The sequence below is a fragment of the Orbicella faveolata genome, unplaced genomic scaffold (genome assembly GCF_042242905.1).
Source record: "Orbicella faveolata isolate gen_17 unplaced genomic scaffold, um_ofav_v1 contig_26, whole genome shotgun sequence".
Lineage (NCBI taxonomy): Eukaryota > Metazoa > Cnidaria > Anthozoa > Scleractinia > Merulinidae > Orbicella > Orbicella faveolata.
The window spans coordinates 11494039-11509302 of NW_028301554.1; the positions used below are offsets into that span (position 1 = coordinate 11494039).

At 37.6% G+C, this 15264-nt stretch overlaps 1 protein-coding gene across 4 annotated transcripts in view; it reads right to left on the reverse strand.

The window, feature by feature from the left end:
- LOC110048177 (integrator complex subunit 3-like) overlaps window positions 1-15264 on the reverse strand; it is a 317013-nt gene that overhangs the window by 170295 nt on the left and 131454 nt on the right. For all 4 annotated transcript variants that reach the window (XM_089296027.1, XM_089296026.1, XM_089296025.1 and 1 more), the window contains one exon: window positions 164-211. In XM_089296027.1, coding sequence (XP_089152153.1) covers window positions 164-211 — 48 coding nt within the window. The remainder of the gene's footprint in view (window positions 1-163; window positions 212-15264) is intronic.

Below are 15264 nucleotides of genomic sequence, written 5' to 3' on the forward strand. Positions count from 1 at the left end.
GCTGTTTCTTTGTTGTATGTTATTACACATCAATTTCGCTACATTTTCCTACACTTAATCAATCGTTCTGAAGTGTTTCTGTGCAAGAGAGTTGTAAAAGTAAATGACATTAAATTAAGCCTGACACTACAAAGAACTATATATTTACAAAAGAAAAACAAACCTGTTTTTGAAACCAGTCCTGATACCTTTTCTGTTGACCAAATCGCACCTACATGTACACAAACAACAACAACAAATATTAGACAATTCACTTAATGTCCTTAATATAACAATATTTCAAGGTTTTTCTTTCAAACTCTGTTTATTTCCAATTCTATATTAACTGCATGGCAGTCCTATGTATATGCAGGAACCTTGTTTCATTTTAAGGCCATTCTTAGAGAGTCTTTTTAATCATACTATATAGCATACTATAATCAGCATATACTCGAGCCCTAACCACTAAACCTATTTGCTGTTGTACAAAAATTCAAGCACAAGGTACAGTGTAGGTACATGTAGTTACATGTCAAAAAGTAATTTTGCCCTGGTACACAGAAAGAAAGAAAGATTCAAGAGTTGAACGTACAAAACCCAATGTCCAGAATCTTGGAACTTATCAGCAACTAGAAAACTGCTCAAAATGTCTTTCAAACTGAAAATCTACCAGACATGATCAAAACCCAAATTCAAAAACATAACATTTCTGACCTTGATACAAACAGGAAAATATAATAAAGGACTGCATGCATTTTTGCATGGCCAAGACAATGCTGAAATTATGAATATAATTATATAAGAACCTCTCTCATACAGGAAGTGCACTAGAACACCGAGATGACGATAATAAGTGAATTTTTGAAAGGGCAGCAAATTGTAATGTAGTGCACTATAATAAAACTAGCCTATATTTTTAGGTTTCTATCAGTGTAAATAAATGTCTTTGGATTACATGTATGTATATAACAGGCCTAGTTACCATAGCAAAAATACAACCTGTTAGAAACACCTTTAATGTTTGCTTTGAGTGCTTATAACTCAGTAATGAGCTCTGTGAGCTCCATTTTTATCTTGGAAAATCCTAGTTGTAGATATTATGGATAGGAGATTCACTCAATCCCTCCTTCACTCCTTCCTTCACTTCCTTTTAGACTTCTTGTGATCAAATCTGCTGACCAGTGTACAAGGCTTTTGCAGTTGTTGCGAAGTTCAAATTATATTCGACCTGAAGGTGAAACGATATCCTCATGCAGTGATTAGTTTTAATTTTTATTAGCAATGTTTATCATTTGTTCTTTGCATTTCTGATGCAAGAACTCAATATCTTACGGCAGAAAAATCTACATAGAATAGATTTTCGTACGAACATCTCTAGTATAGGAGTAAATTACATGTGACTTCTCATGTGAAAACGTACACTACAGCTATCCATTCGAACGCTTAAAAACCGTTCACTTGCCGTTTGCGATCCGTTTGTCATCCGTTCATGATCGATGGAATGCCGTTCAAACGGATTGGATCATCCGTTCAGAAAAAATGCTAGCTGTTTGAACGGCTGCTGCTATCCGTTCAAAAAAAATCTTCATCTGTTCAAACGGCTGAGGTTATCTGTTTGAAAAAAATCTTCATCCGTTCAAACGGCTGAGGCTATCCATTCAAAAAAAATTGTCATCCATTCGAGCAGCTGAGGTTATCCATTCAAAAAAACATCGTCATCCGTTCGCACGGCTGAGGTCCTCCGTTCGAATAAAATCTTCATCCGTTTGAAAAAAATGGTCATCCATTCGAAAAAATAGTTATCCATTCGAACGGCTGATGTTGTCTGTTTGAAAGGAACTGCAGTGGTTTGAACAGCTAGTGTCACCTGTTCGGGAAAATAGTATTCAGCTGTTTGAACGGCTGCTGCTATTCGTTCACACAAAACTAATCAGACATTTGATTGGCCAAAGGTATCTGATGGGATTCAGGCTCTTGAACGGCTGGGACTATCTGTTCACAAGGAACTTTATCCAGCCGCTTGAATGGCTGTGTCCATTTAAACAAACATTCAACCTTTCCGATTCAAACGACCACGTTTGTCCATTCCGAAAGAAAAACTGTAGTTAAAATCACGGTTCAAGAGATAAATACTTTGAACAGATGTCATAACGGCTCATGTTATGCTTTGTTACGATTGTTTCCAGCGGATTGTCAAGGAAACTTTAAACGATAGCAATTAAACCCACACAACGCAAAAACCCGCTTACAATTTTCACCTTAACAGTGAAAAAAGTTATTTTGAAAAAGAGACTCCTTAAAGTGTCACACTTAAATTATTTGACATGACTTAAACGCTTTCTTCTACAAATTTCGGTGCTGCACTTTGAAAATAACACTAAAACTGCGTCGCATTTTCAGTACAGAGGAAAATAGCCTATTCCAGGCGTTCAGTTGGTTCGGGCACAGCGGGAATAGCAGCAAGCGAAAAACTAGGGGAGAAGTGTGGCGAGAGAATGGGCCTCTCCCCTATTAACTAACTGAACTAAACAAACCTAAAACTCAGACTCTAAAGGGCCATAATGGAAAAGACGTTCTTTCTTTCTCTTTGGAAAACTCAAATCTGGAATATTACAATGAATCATATTGATTGACGATGTATTACCAAAAGACAGACAGGACATAATATTAAAATAAACTTGGTGCTCTACTCTGAGGAGAGATGTTGAAACAAGACAATGTTAATGTTTACTAGTGAGTTCTGTCGAAGTGCGCTTCATCTCTATCAACAAAACTTGCGTTACAGGTCACGCACAACGGGTCAATGATTGGTATGCAAATTTCCGCACATTATTGCGAAGAGACAGATTCGGGTCTGTGATGGAAAACAATTATTGCCGGTTCTATCCTGTTAAAAGCTTTTGGTGTCCATTTCTAAGTTTTGTCAAGTTTTGAAAGCAGAAATGAAGAAGTGTGTAATAAGAATTACAGCTATAGACCTATGAAAGGGGAGCAAAAACACGTCCTTCATCAAAACACCAAGATCTCCTGCACCATTCGTTCAATACAAACCCTTTTCTTTGGCCATTCGAACACCTGGAATAATATGTTTCAAATATTTCTTTAGCCGTTCAAACGGCTGGCATCATCCATTCGAAATTTTTCATCAGCCGTTCGAATGGCTGGCATCATCCCTTCAAAATGTTTTGTTAGCCGTTTGAACGGCTGGCGTCATCCATTCGAAATTTTTCGTTAGCCGTTTGCACGGCTGGCATCACCTGTTCAAAATTTTTCACTCACCATTCGAACGGCTGGTGTCATCCGTTTGAAATTTTTCCAGTGCCATTCAAATGCTAATAGCATCCGTTCGAAATTTTTCCGTGGCCGTTCAAACAGTTCCTAAAACCATTTGAAATGGCTGGAACATCTGTTTCCCATCCGTTTGTTAGCAGTTCGCCAGCCATTCGCTTTGACCGTTTAACGGATATCTGTTAGTGACGTTTTTGTGTGAGAGGTCACATATTTAAGCAATAGAGTACTTTTTCAGTGTTAAGATAGCCTCATCCAAACACAAGGGGGTTTGGGAGAATTTAAGACAGTTAAGCAAAGCCGAGTTGCAATCAAGGGTTTGTATAACTTTCAAGAATTCTCCGAACCCCCCTGGTGTTTAGATGAGGCTATGTAAACATGGAAAAATTCCTCTATTGCTTTTATAAAATATTTCTCAAAAATATGTGTGAATCTAAAGCATCGATACCACGTTTACATACTCTCATCTAAACATGCCTATCAACCAATGAGAGCGCACATAGAAGCTCAGTTATTTATAAAAGCTAGTAGCACATTTCCTGAAGATGTGCGCTTTATATGTGCTTGATGGTACTTGACTGCCCAAAAAGAAGATAATGATTGAAAATTAACTCACAAAATTGATGAGCTGTATAAATTTTTGAATTATTCACGCCAAGACAACAATTTTTAGACGAGAAACAGCAGAATTGAGAAGAATTCAAACCATGCTTTTCACTGTTATTTATATGGTACAGTAAATAAATATGGACTTCATTTCTTTTTCTCCTTCCTTTTACAAGGCAACATCAGTGATTGTAGAACTCCCAGCCCTGGGTAATATCTTTTCTTCTTTTCATGTTCATACCATTTTGCAATATCCACATTGGACTTACTCTTACCAGGCATCCCAGCCGACCTTGTAAGACTATATGATGATTGGCAAGGGTGGGGGTTTCCTCCATTAGTATCCAGTGCCCCTGGATAGCTATAGGGATGGGGGCTCTTGGAGGCATGACAGAGGAAGTGATAAGCAGGGCTTCAAGTGGCTTCCTGGAAAAATAAAGGGTTAAATATAGGGTCTTTTTTTAAAAATTATAGGGTTAATATAGGAATTCGAAAATAATTATAGGGACAATATAGGGATATTTTGAAGCACTTACAAGAGAAACTTGACAAAAGTACAAATATTTACTCTGCTTTTTAAAGAGATTTTTGCCAAGAAAGTTTCTAACATCAATTTCATCCTGTTATTCATGCAGGTTTTTGTGAACTTCGAATTTCAACATGCTACTCATCAGTGCATTTAAGTAATGATCCAGATAAGAACTGCAGCATTTTCTATTGTTCTGCGGCAATACATTTTTCCCACATTGAAATGGTTGTGTTTTCATACAGAGAATGTATCAACCGATGGAAAGCAGGTTTATGAAATAAAATGTATTTAAACTCTATTTTGAAAAGTAGTTTCCTTTGTGTTAAAACATTTCAACCAATCACAACAGTCATAAACAAAGACAATAAAAGCTTCCAATTTTCCAATGTTCCCCACATGGGATCACTGTGGTATTTAGACTCAGAAGAGATTTTGTTGAAAGGAACTTCAAGATAATTGATCAATTACAGATAAATACATTATACAGCTACCTGAAGTTTTGGTAAATTTTGCTGATTGAGCCAATCAGAAGTATGATACAACAATAGCAAAGTTGCGCAAAAGTTAGCACCTTTTTGCATTCCTTGCCGCGTGGTGCTATCCTTCTTATATGGACCGTTACTTAACATCCTGTTTTTCCTTCAGCCCTCTAACAGTCTCTTTTTGTTCTTGTCTAGTTCCGTTTAGTTATTTGAACACTGTTTGTGTTGGTCCATTGGATTTTCCATCTTCATTTTTGCAACTTCAAGAAGCCCTTGAGCCACAGCTACTTCACTGAAGTTCTTGTTCTTAATTGCTTGGAATGCATGAATCTTTTGTTTGCTTCTTCTTATCAGATGGTGTTTTGGCTGTTTGTAGTTCACTTTCCTTCAGCTTTTCTGACTTCATCCATTCAGTTCTTTTCCTGTCTCAACCATGTTTAGTCTCATTTGTTCCAGCTTCTGTGCTTCCTGTTGTCTTTCCTTCTCTGCATCTCTTAGCCTTTGTTTCTCTCCATCCTGAATGGCCTTTTTCCTTAACAGTTCTTTTTTTCCAAACGCTTTGCACACCCCTCTTGTTGCTTGAAGAGGTCTTTTGTAATGTGAACATTGTGTAGCTCTCCATACAATTTCATATGGATTGAATGATCTTTGTATGCAGACCATTTATTTCCACATCACTTAGTGAGGTCCTGCTGTCTTCTTATTAGCAGAAAGACTCTGTTCTACAACTTTATTACCATGAGTTAGGGAAAGAAGCTTCTGAAGCGCAGAATACTTGAACTTTCTCTTGAAAGACATTTGACCACCAGTAATTATGATCTACTCTTTGTTTTTTTAATATGTTTTATTTATAACCTATGACATAGCAATACATTACAATACATAACTTACTTACAAGTCATTATAGGAGTACCAAAAACAAAAGTGAGAACTTACGAAGAAAAAAAAGAGATAAAAGTACAAGAAATAAGTACGAGAAAGAAAATAAAACGGAGAACAGGTTCCTTTTTCTAAACTAATAGAGTTAATATCTACAATGGCCAGTAATGTGGCTCCTTTTTTGGGGGGGTTTTGTTGTTATATCCATTTTTGATATTCTATTTATTGTTAAGCGTTACAACTTTATCTGTTTCTTAGATTTGTGCTTCTCTATTTGAAGTTTGCTTCCAAGGATGGCCATGAAAGCTTGTTCTCTACGATCTGTGTCAACAGCTCCGGCCTTGTACACAATCCATGTGTAATAAGTTCCACTTTTTCTTCTGATATTGGCATCATTACGGCTAGTCTCGAAATAGTTTGCATCCCAAGCTCACTATCTCTGCGAAATGGTTGCAGGAAAGAAACATGTCTAAAAAGTTTATTGTCTATTGGTAAATGGTCAATCAGATACTTTGTAGTGTCCACATAAGACTGTTTCATACCTGTGAGAGCTACCCAAACCAAAGGTTTTGGTTGGTCAGGGCACAAGTATTTTCACCATTTTCTATATATATCAATTTGATGGTACATGTAGGTTGTCTGACTTCAGCAGGTTCTTCCCCTCAAAGTCGTTAAGAACTTGGCTCTTCAAGAAGTGACCCATTAACAATTTCAGCAGCTCATACATTTTATAGAGCAGTAGATGAATAAGTGACCCTTTGCTCTGGAAGACTCTATAAACAGTAGAAAAGCCAAATGAGCTGGGAAGTACTTGTCTTGCAACTTTTAACAAATACATTTATACATTCATGTATGAATGGCAGAAATCCAGGGAGTCCTTCATCTAAGAGTACTTTGTTGATGGCACTCCAAATTGTTTCGTTAACATTTGGTCCATCTGACGGCAGACTTATCTCTCCCAGCATCAAGCCTGAGAGAGGGAACTGGAAGCCCATTTCTTCCAGCATGTCCACAGTTTTCTTTGCAACATCATGACCTTTGGCATGCCTTAAGAACAGCGTCTTCAAGAATCTAGAAATTGACTACCTGCCGTTACATCCACTAAAATATAAGTTAATGAGTCCGGTACTATTTTTTTCCTCTTTATTCTAAAATTGTTGGGATTATAGGGAGTTTTTGAATTAAATAGGAAAGTATAGGGAAAGTTAAAAAATGTAGGAAATATAGGGACACTTGAAGCCCTGGATAAGGCACTTCAAACAAAACAAGGAGAGTCCTGTGTTCATTGTAAATCAGGAGAACACAAATCAGTTGATGTGACAAGATCAAAGTGATAGCTGATTGGAGGAAGTATATGAGTGACAACAAGTTAAGTTTGAACCAGCTGATGGTAGAAACCAGGGAAGGTCAGGTGTTGTATCCAGTAGTTGTGGTAGAAGTGGAGGGAATTACATGTAGAGCACTATTAGACACTAGAGCAAGCAGCTCATGTGCATCACCTACACTGGTTGAGCGACTGAACAGGAAACCTGACCACAAGGAGTACAAGAAAATTGAAATGATGATGACATCAACAGGCTAAGCCAGAAGATAGAAATGTCCAAGGCGAAAATCTCTAGCATCAAAGGGGATTTCAGCCTGCCTACTACCCTGAGTAAAGTCGACAAGGGTGTCCTGTTGTCTGTGTCCAACCCACAATATGCAGAAATCATCTCACAGCACCAGTATCACAAAGATGTAATGATGGATGATGTGGATACAAAACAAGAGCTGCCAATTTGTGTGATCCTAGGTGCAAGTGAATATGCAAAGCTGAAGACAAGCCCAGTGCTGAGAGTTGGAAATCCAGGTGAACCAGTTGCAGAGCTCACATTCTTTGGTTGGACCATCATGTCCCAAGGTGCAGAGATCAACTTGAGCAGCATGTAGCTCACCAGAAGTTCTTCAACAGATTATGAGAAACTGTGCAGCCTGGATTAGGTTTAGAAGATAAACCAGCAGGTGATCAACACAGCAAATTCCAAGAGTAACTCATACGTCATTAGAGTTTGGAGAAGCAGGGTTTAAACTGCATACATGTAAATGGCACTCAAATTTCCAGAAACTGGAGGCTGAAGCTGTACCATGAGATGAAGGGCAAACGTATACCAAGGAACACTTGGGTATAAAACCAAATGAAGCGAAGTTACTGGGAATTCCTTGGAACAAAGAGGAAGAAACCTTAGCCGTCAGCTTTACTGGGGATTCTGCAGAAACCACAAAGAAAGAAGAGTTGAGCGTTTAGCATCAGTCTTTGACCTAGCCTGCATAGCAGGCGTTCCTGTGCTTTTCCGCATCCTGGTCGTGTGTAAATTGGAGCGAGAGAAAAAAATTGTCAAAGCAGGGGGTGTTGGGGCGAGCGAGGAAAATCTTGCCCTCAAACCCCTCGATTTTGAAAAACCCGTTCATTCACGAACAGGGCACCTGATTGGTGTGGTGTGGTCATCTTGATTGACAACTGTGTCAAATTTGCTTGAATGATTCCAGGAATAACTCAAAATAAATGTGACTTGCACAATGCTGTGGAGGAAGGTTTGTGAAATTGTGCTAACCTCAGTGAAGATTTATTAGACTTGAGGTAAATGGTATTCAATTTTACTCAGGTGACACCATCTTTTAGTGGGTAAAGATTTGGTGGTTATATTACCTGCTGGATTCGGCAAAAGCTGTTCATGAAGACAGCCAATTTCACTTTACATTTTTTGGGATTGTTTGTTTTGGGTTTGCCTATGGGGACTGTCAGTGGAGTTCAGTTGGTTTTACGACAAACATGCGGTCGGCATGTGCATGGAATTTATAGTAGCAGGCAGGTCATGGAACATTAAACATTTCTTCTTGTAGAGGTTCCCAAATCTGGACCCAGCTTCTTTTGAAGGTTAATCTAAGAAAACGACTCTTCTAGCCCAGATTACTTGATCCACTCTCAAATGACCTTAACCCTGATTCGAACTTTCTTACTCACCTACTGACTAGCAGATATTCAGGTAGGTATCGGGTAACATTCTTCAAGTTTGCAAATTTCACTGGAATTTGTTAACGGTCATTGACTTCAATTCTCAGCAAATAAAGTTATTGTCCTGGCATGACAAAATGTGCCCTTTAGCTCCTTCTTTGACCCTGTAAGATTTCATATTTGGAAATAGTTTCTTGCAATAAAGGTTTCAGAGAGATATCACTAGAAGATTTTCAAAATAATGAAGCGCTTGCTTTTCTTGCAGTAATCAGTTTTGTTACACTTGGGTCAAAGGTCATGTTTTCAGGAAGAAGTGCTGTGATTAGTTCGCTATCTCAGTGCTCGCGATTTTATTTAATATCCAATAATTTTATTTCACTAATTTTAAGAACAAACAACACTCTTTCAGACCAAACTAGTTGTTTTGGGAAAAGCCATGTACCAGAATGCCTTTTTAGCATTTGAAAATAGGCTAAATGTAGACCTCTTGTTAAGCTGTCTTGGGTCGTTAATTAAGAAAATTCATCAAATGTTTTCATTCTAATCAAATCACGAACTATTAAGCTCTAAATATACAAGAAAGAAAGTAAAAATACGACGTGCAGTCAGTTTGTAATGAAGATTTTCACTTTTCAGTTTAAAAGCCTCTGAATATGCCACTCATTTTCAATTGATTTTGGTCAATTTGGGGCATCGAAAAGAAAAATTGCATAAAAATTTTTTTGATTGATCAAACTTAAAATAATATTTTTGTAACTAGTACCCATAGGGCTTCATTCTGGGCGAGTTTGAGGAAATTTGATTTTTTGCCATTTGCAAGTCTAGTTGATATTTAGGTGAAGCTGCTCTTAAGCATTTGTGAAATTAAAGGCTGAAAAAATTCAGGCCTGAACAGGATTCAAACCCATGGCCTCTGCAATACCAGTACAGCTCTCTAGCAACTGAGCTATCAAGCCAACTGGGAGCTGGCCACTTTGTGAGTTCATAATATACCCGTAGAAGATGAAGAATACAAGAGAATATATGAAAGTTCATTGAACTGCCGAGAATGCTTGGACAGGATTTGAACCCATGACCTGAAAAAAATTCAGGTCGTTAGTTCAAATTCCATTCAGGCCTGATGTTTTTTCAGGCTTTAATTTCACAACTGCTTAAGTTGTGTGCATAACTGCAATGATCAATCATATCATTCTTCTACATACTCTATTAATTCATTTAAAGAGGAGGGATTCTCTCGAAAAACAAGCGTGAAGTTTCACCTCGTAAAGATTCATGAACATGACGTGCCTGAACCTCTTAGATAAATTTAAAAGTGGCCTCATGCTTATCTTGAATTGTGTCCACCATTTTGTGACGTGTCATGCAAATAAATCACGTGAACAGAGCCTGTGTTTTGATTGGTTGACAGTCAACAAAACATGTTTGCCAATCGTTCACACGTCAGATACGAGTTTACCAACAAGAAAACGTTGGCGAGAATAGAGGCAAGGTCTATTTGTCCCCAACAATTTGCCAACGCGTTTGCCGACTGTTTTTGTGCTGTTCACACATGTCAACTTGAGTTTGCCAACACAAGTTCGCCAACTTAAGTTTGCTGTGTGAAGGCTACTTAAACCATGGTTGATCACAGGGTAAATAGAACATTAACCTTGATCAACTTTCTATTGTCTTGGGCGGCGCTAACAATTTTACACGAAATGAACGCATCACAACGCTTTTGGCACTGCCTGTAAATCAGCTGAAAAAAGCTACACAGTCAATAATACATTTAGTCCAGCTACGAGTGCATCATGGCAGAGGTAAAGTTACTTGTCAAGTTATGTATTAATGAAAACAGCTTTGGATTGGTGACAGCTGAAGCATATTGAAGTTTAACCAAGACAGTGTTGGTCTGTATTTTGTTAAAAACAATGGCACATGCTTGTCATAAATTAGTACAGATTAACAAAGTTTGGATGTTAAATTTAGGTCTGAGAAAGGTCAAACAAGAAACCACAGCACCTCAAATAACTTTATTTTACCAAACACTGTAGCGTGAAAAACACAAATGTCACACACCAAAGGGTTTGAGATCACTGCAACACCGCAAGTTGGGATTTTATTCACCCCATCATCGCTTAAAAAACAAAAGAACAAGCTTAAATTTTGACCTGTGGTCAGCTTTAATGCTCCCATTCAATTAACGTTCGTGAAAATCTTCTCGCTTGCCCAAAGCACAGGGGACCTGAACACTGTATCAGCAATACCATAATCATTTACAAAATAAATGCACTGTTATTTACCTGAGTGTGTTCCTGGGTCTGTTTGAGCCATTTAAAAGCAATTTAACCAGAAGCAAAGGCAGTTTACATTTCAAATATCATCTTGTCTGCCGCTTTGTAAATGCGACAATCCGATTTCATCTCAAGTTTTCACTATCTTAATTAAATATTAACTCTCATCAGGCGAGTTTTCACTATCTTCATTAACTATTAACTCTCTTCAGGGGAGAGATTCTCAGGTTTCATAAAATCCTCAAACCTTCAACACGGACCGATGACTATATGAGATTATGCAATAATATCACATAGTCTCACAAAAATTCTATCCATAAGGTTCAGAGCCACCTTAAATTTTCAAAATTTAAGGTAGCTCTGAACCCTATGTACAGAATTTTTTTAAACTTTGCCAAAAGTTGCATCTTATCATGCTTATCAAAATTTGACAATAAAAAAATTTCACTGAGCTGTGTTTGAATTATAGACCCCTAAAGCTGTAATTAAAGATGTTTTTAGCAGGTCATACTGTTGCTATGGTAACCTATTAAGTCACGAAAATGATAACAACATGTCCACCAATGATTGGGCAGTTTTTTGATACTATGATTGTAGCATCAAGTAATAAAGAGTGGTTATAATGACCAATCAAAATCTGAGCTACCATAACATGCCTATGAAGTAAAAAATAACTGCTGTGTATTTGAAAGGCTTTTTAAAGCAAAGAAGAATGGCGTTTTCCTTTTTGGAATATCTTTTTTCCATTTTAGAGATATTCACCTTTTCGTATTATGCAAATGAGGAAAGTGATGACATCATAAGTGGTTCCACTAAAATAGTACAACACTCAATTGAGAATATCTCTAGAATATTAAAGCAGTGTTCTTTAAACTTCGCACCAGAAATGTACATCACAAAAGAAACAAAATGACACCCATCATGTTGTTGCCATGACAACAGTTATGCCGCTGTTCCTGTTTTAATTAAGACTAAGATTCCCAGATTTTATCTTAAACAAGGATCATCCACTCCCAACAATCTAATGGGGAGAGTTAAGACTATATGGGAACCATGTGTGGTCCGAGCAAGACCCTCTGTCCCACTGTAAAAGGTTGCAAATGGTGATATTTGGTTTTTCTCGGAAAGAGACAGGAGCCAAGAGTGTTGCCATGGCAACAACATAGGTGTCATGTTGTTTCTTTTGTGATGTACATTTCTGGTGCCATGTTTGAAGAACACTGTTCCAATATTTCTGGAGATATTCTTGATTCAGTATTTTATTGTTTAAGGTTACTGTAGACCTTCAGGAGTGCCTTCCAGAAAATGCTTTCTTTACGTGCTGCTTTAAAGAAAACCACAGTAAACTGTACATCCTTGTAAAGCTAATAAATTGTATATTCTGAAAATAACAATACAGTTTGCTAATTTTGTTTTGATAGGCATGCACAAGCCTTTAAACGCAAAAATGACCGTACTTGCTTAACTGAATTACCAACCTTTGTGTTACCGCAGACATACAAACTGACTGGACATTATCAATCAGGAGTTGATGGGCCAACAAACTGTGTAAGGCTTTTTCAATATTTCTGTTGGTTGTTTAGGAAATCCCTTTTAAAGTTGGACAATAGAAAATTTTCTGACTGCTGTTACTCAATGGGACGTCCCAGGAAAAATATTTCGATTTTCGCAAAAGCCTCACATACTTTGGTACGCTAATATCTGATGAAGATTTTGGCCAAGTTTTGTTAAAATCTGATAAATCTACATACCTTACTAATTCATTTGAATAGAGGTAATACACGCAAAAATAAACCTTGAGTTTTCAGCCTCGAAAGAAATTCAGTTTTCCACCTCACTGAAGCGGTTGTCAACGTGGCCATGCTACCAACCAATGAAATGCAGCTTTGAACTCCCTAGCGGGCTACAGTAATGCTTCCCGGGAATGAATGTGCAATGTTTACCTTTACAGAATATCTTTATATCTTACATCAGGAGTAACGAAGTCTGCCATGAAACATTCAGCAGCTCATAAAGCGAATCAGCATATAAATGGTAAAGAAGGAAAAGGGAAAAAGAGGAATGATAGTGGAATAGCCTTGAACAGGCCTACCGAGTCGAGTGAGGACATTTACACAATTTAAAAAAATCTAAACGGGTATATCATCGGCCTGTTTGTTTTACTAGAATATGGAAAAACACCCTTCGAATCAGAGGAATGGAGCATTTGGAGAAGCTGCTTTGTCAGATATTAGCGATTAAATTCGTCGGTAGTATTCTGCAGCAATCAACTTCTGTGCCAGACTGAAGCTAGGGCGGGGCATCGACGAAACATTCGCTTGCAGATCCTTGCAATTAATTTTGCGCTTCCATTCAAATGTGGCAATGCGAAGACCGTGCAAAATCGCCTAGATTATCACTTAAGAGATGTTTACAATCAACAAAAGCGAAGATTTCTGTGTGAGAAATTGATAAACAAAAGAAGTGAGATACGACTCCACAGATGAGACCAGTTGCTGCGAAAATTGTTACTGCTCAACTCAAGGGTTGGCACATTTTAATTGGCTTATCACAGTTTGCAGTTCATTGACTCGTTTAAGAAATTTACATTATTGTGGATAACTCATTTGTGTTTTAAGTTTTTAAAATAACTTTTTTTGCAAAATTCAGGTAAAGTAAAAGTCTTGAATTTGGTGTAAAAAAATAATTTTGGACAAAATAGGCCCTTAAATAGTCCATGAGCCAGGCAGCCAAATTTAGGCTGTCAGTTTCATTCAGGGTGAATAAGTTTCATGGTGTTTTTTGAAAGGCCCTCCTATTGTCGACTTGGAAAATCCATGATAGCACTGGATCAATGGTAGCTCCTCCGTGCTGACTGCATTTATTTGCACCCCCCTCCCAAGGCATAACACATTTGGCCCATAGTTAATGTTCAATTATATGCAGCTACAAATGCTTATAGAATGCAATAAAATGAAGTGTGGAGACATAATTATACTTTTAAGAGTCTACATAATGTGTTTGAGAAAATTTTTCATGATACTCGAGCCTGCAAATTTTGGTCAGCGGTGCATTAATTTATGCCATGTCTGAGAACTCTGTTGCTTGATGTATCCACCATTTTGAAAAGGCCAACTTCGTCAAGGTAAGTGCTTAAACTACTAGATATCTATCAGTCACTTAATTATTCCACAAAATATGAATTTTGTAAACATTTTAGTATTGTGTACTCTTAATTTTGAATGAATCAGTTTTAAAAACTTTTTTTGATTGCAAAATAGCATGACAAAGACGACAGAGCTGAGGCACAACATGAGATGTTAAGTAAAACATAATCTAGAGTACAAAGAAACGAGGAAAAACAGTCCATTTCTGTCGTGGTAATCAATAGCTGGAAATATGTTTAACCTTCTTCATAAAAACTCTAGTATTTTTTAAAACTTGCTCTCCTTTATGCAAAAAACTCCGCTTCTCATTTTTTTCTGATAATCCACCTTTTATCTATTTGGAACTTAAATTGTACTTTATATTATAACAAAACAAACCAGCTCGCATTAAATCCTTTTAAACTCTTTGAGAAATTAGCCTTACAGTGCGATCTAAAGTTTGAAAATACTCGATCTGTTACTGAGTGCTAATTTACTAGTGCATCTATAACTTATATGAAATCGTTGATATCATTTACGCTATTGTTTCAGAGTAAATAATAGATTTCACTTCCCGTCTCCATTAAACCACACGTCTTCACATACCTTGTCTGGGACAACATAGACAGAATTGAGGAGACCTTGTCAGGGAAAGGAAAATCCCACCGTGTCAACGGAATCACTGTACAGCCTAGAGTCCTTGGTCCTGACCCACCGCCAAAAGATCTACCACGCATTGACAAAAGCAAACAGAGGACTTTCAGCACGAATATCAATCCCAACTTCACGTATATGTCGCTGGCCCTCGTGTGGGACCACATCCTCTCAAAACCAAGGATGACTATGCTGGTTAAACCAAGAAAGCTGCAAGAAATGCAGAGCAGAAAAACATGCTGTGGATCCTTGCTAGGTAAGTCAATTCAGAAGTCCAAAAGGTGCCTAGTTGGACCGGATTTAACATCCAAACAAGGGATCGAGTTCAAGTAACACCACATGTTGAAGAGTATCTCCCGACAATAGATAGCATTAACAACAGTGCTTGAGATCCTTAACCAGTCAGAGGAAATCAGGAAGAAACTTGATCTATCATCAATTGTGACCTGATTTGGGA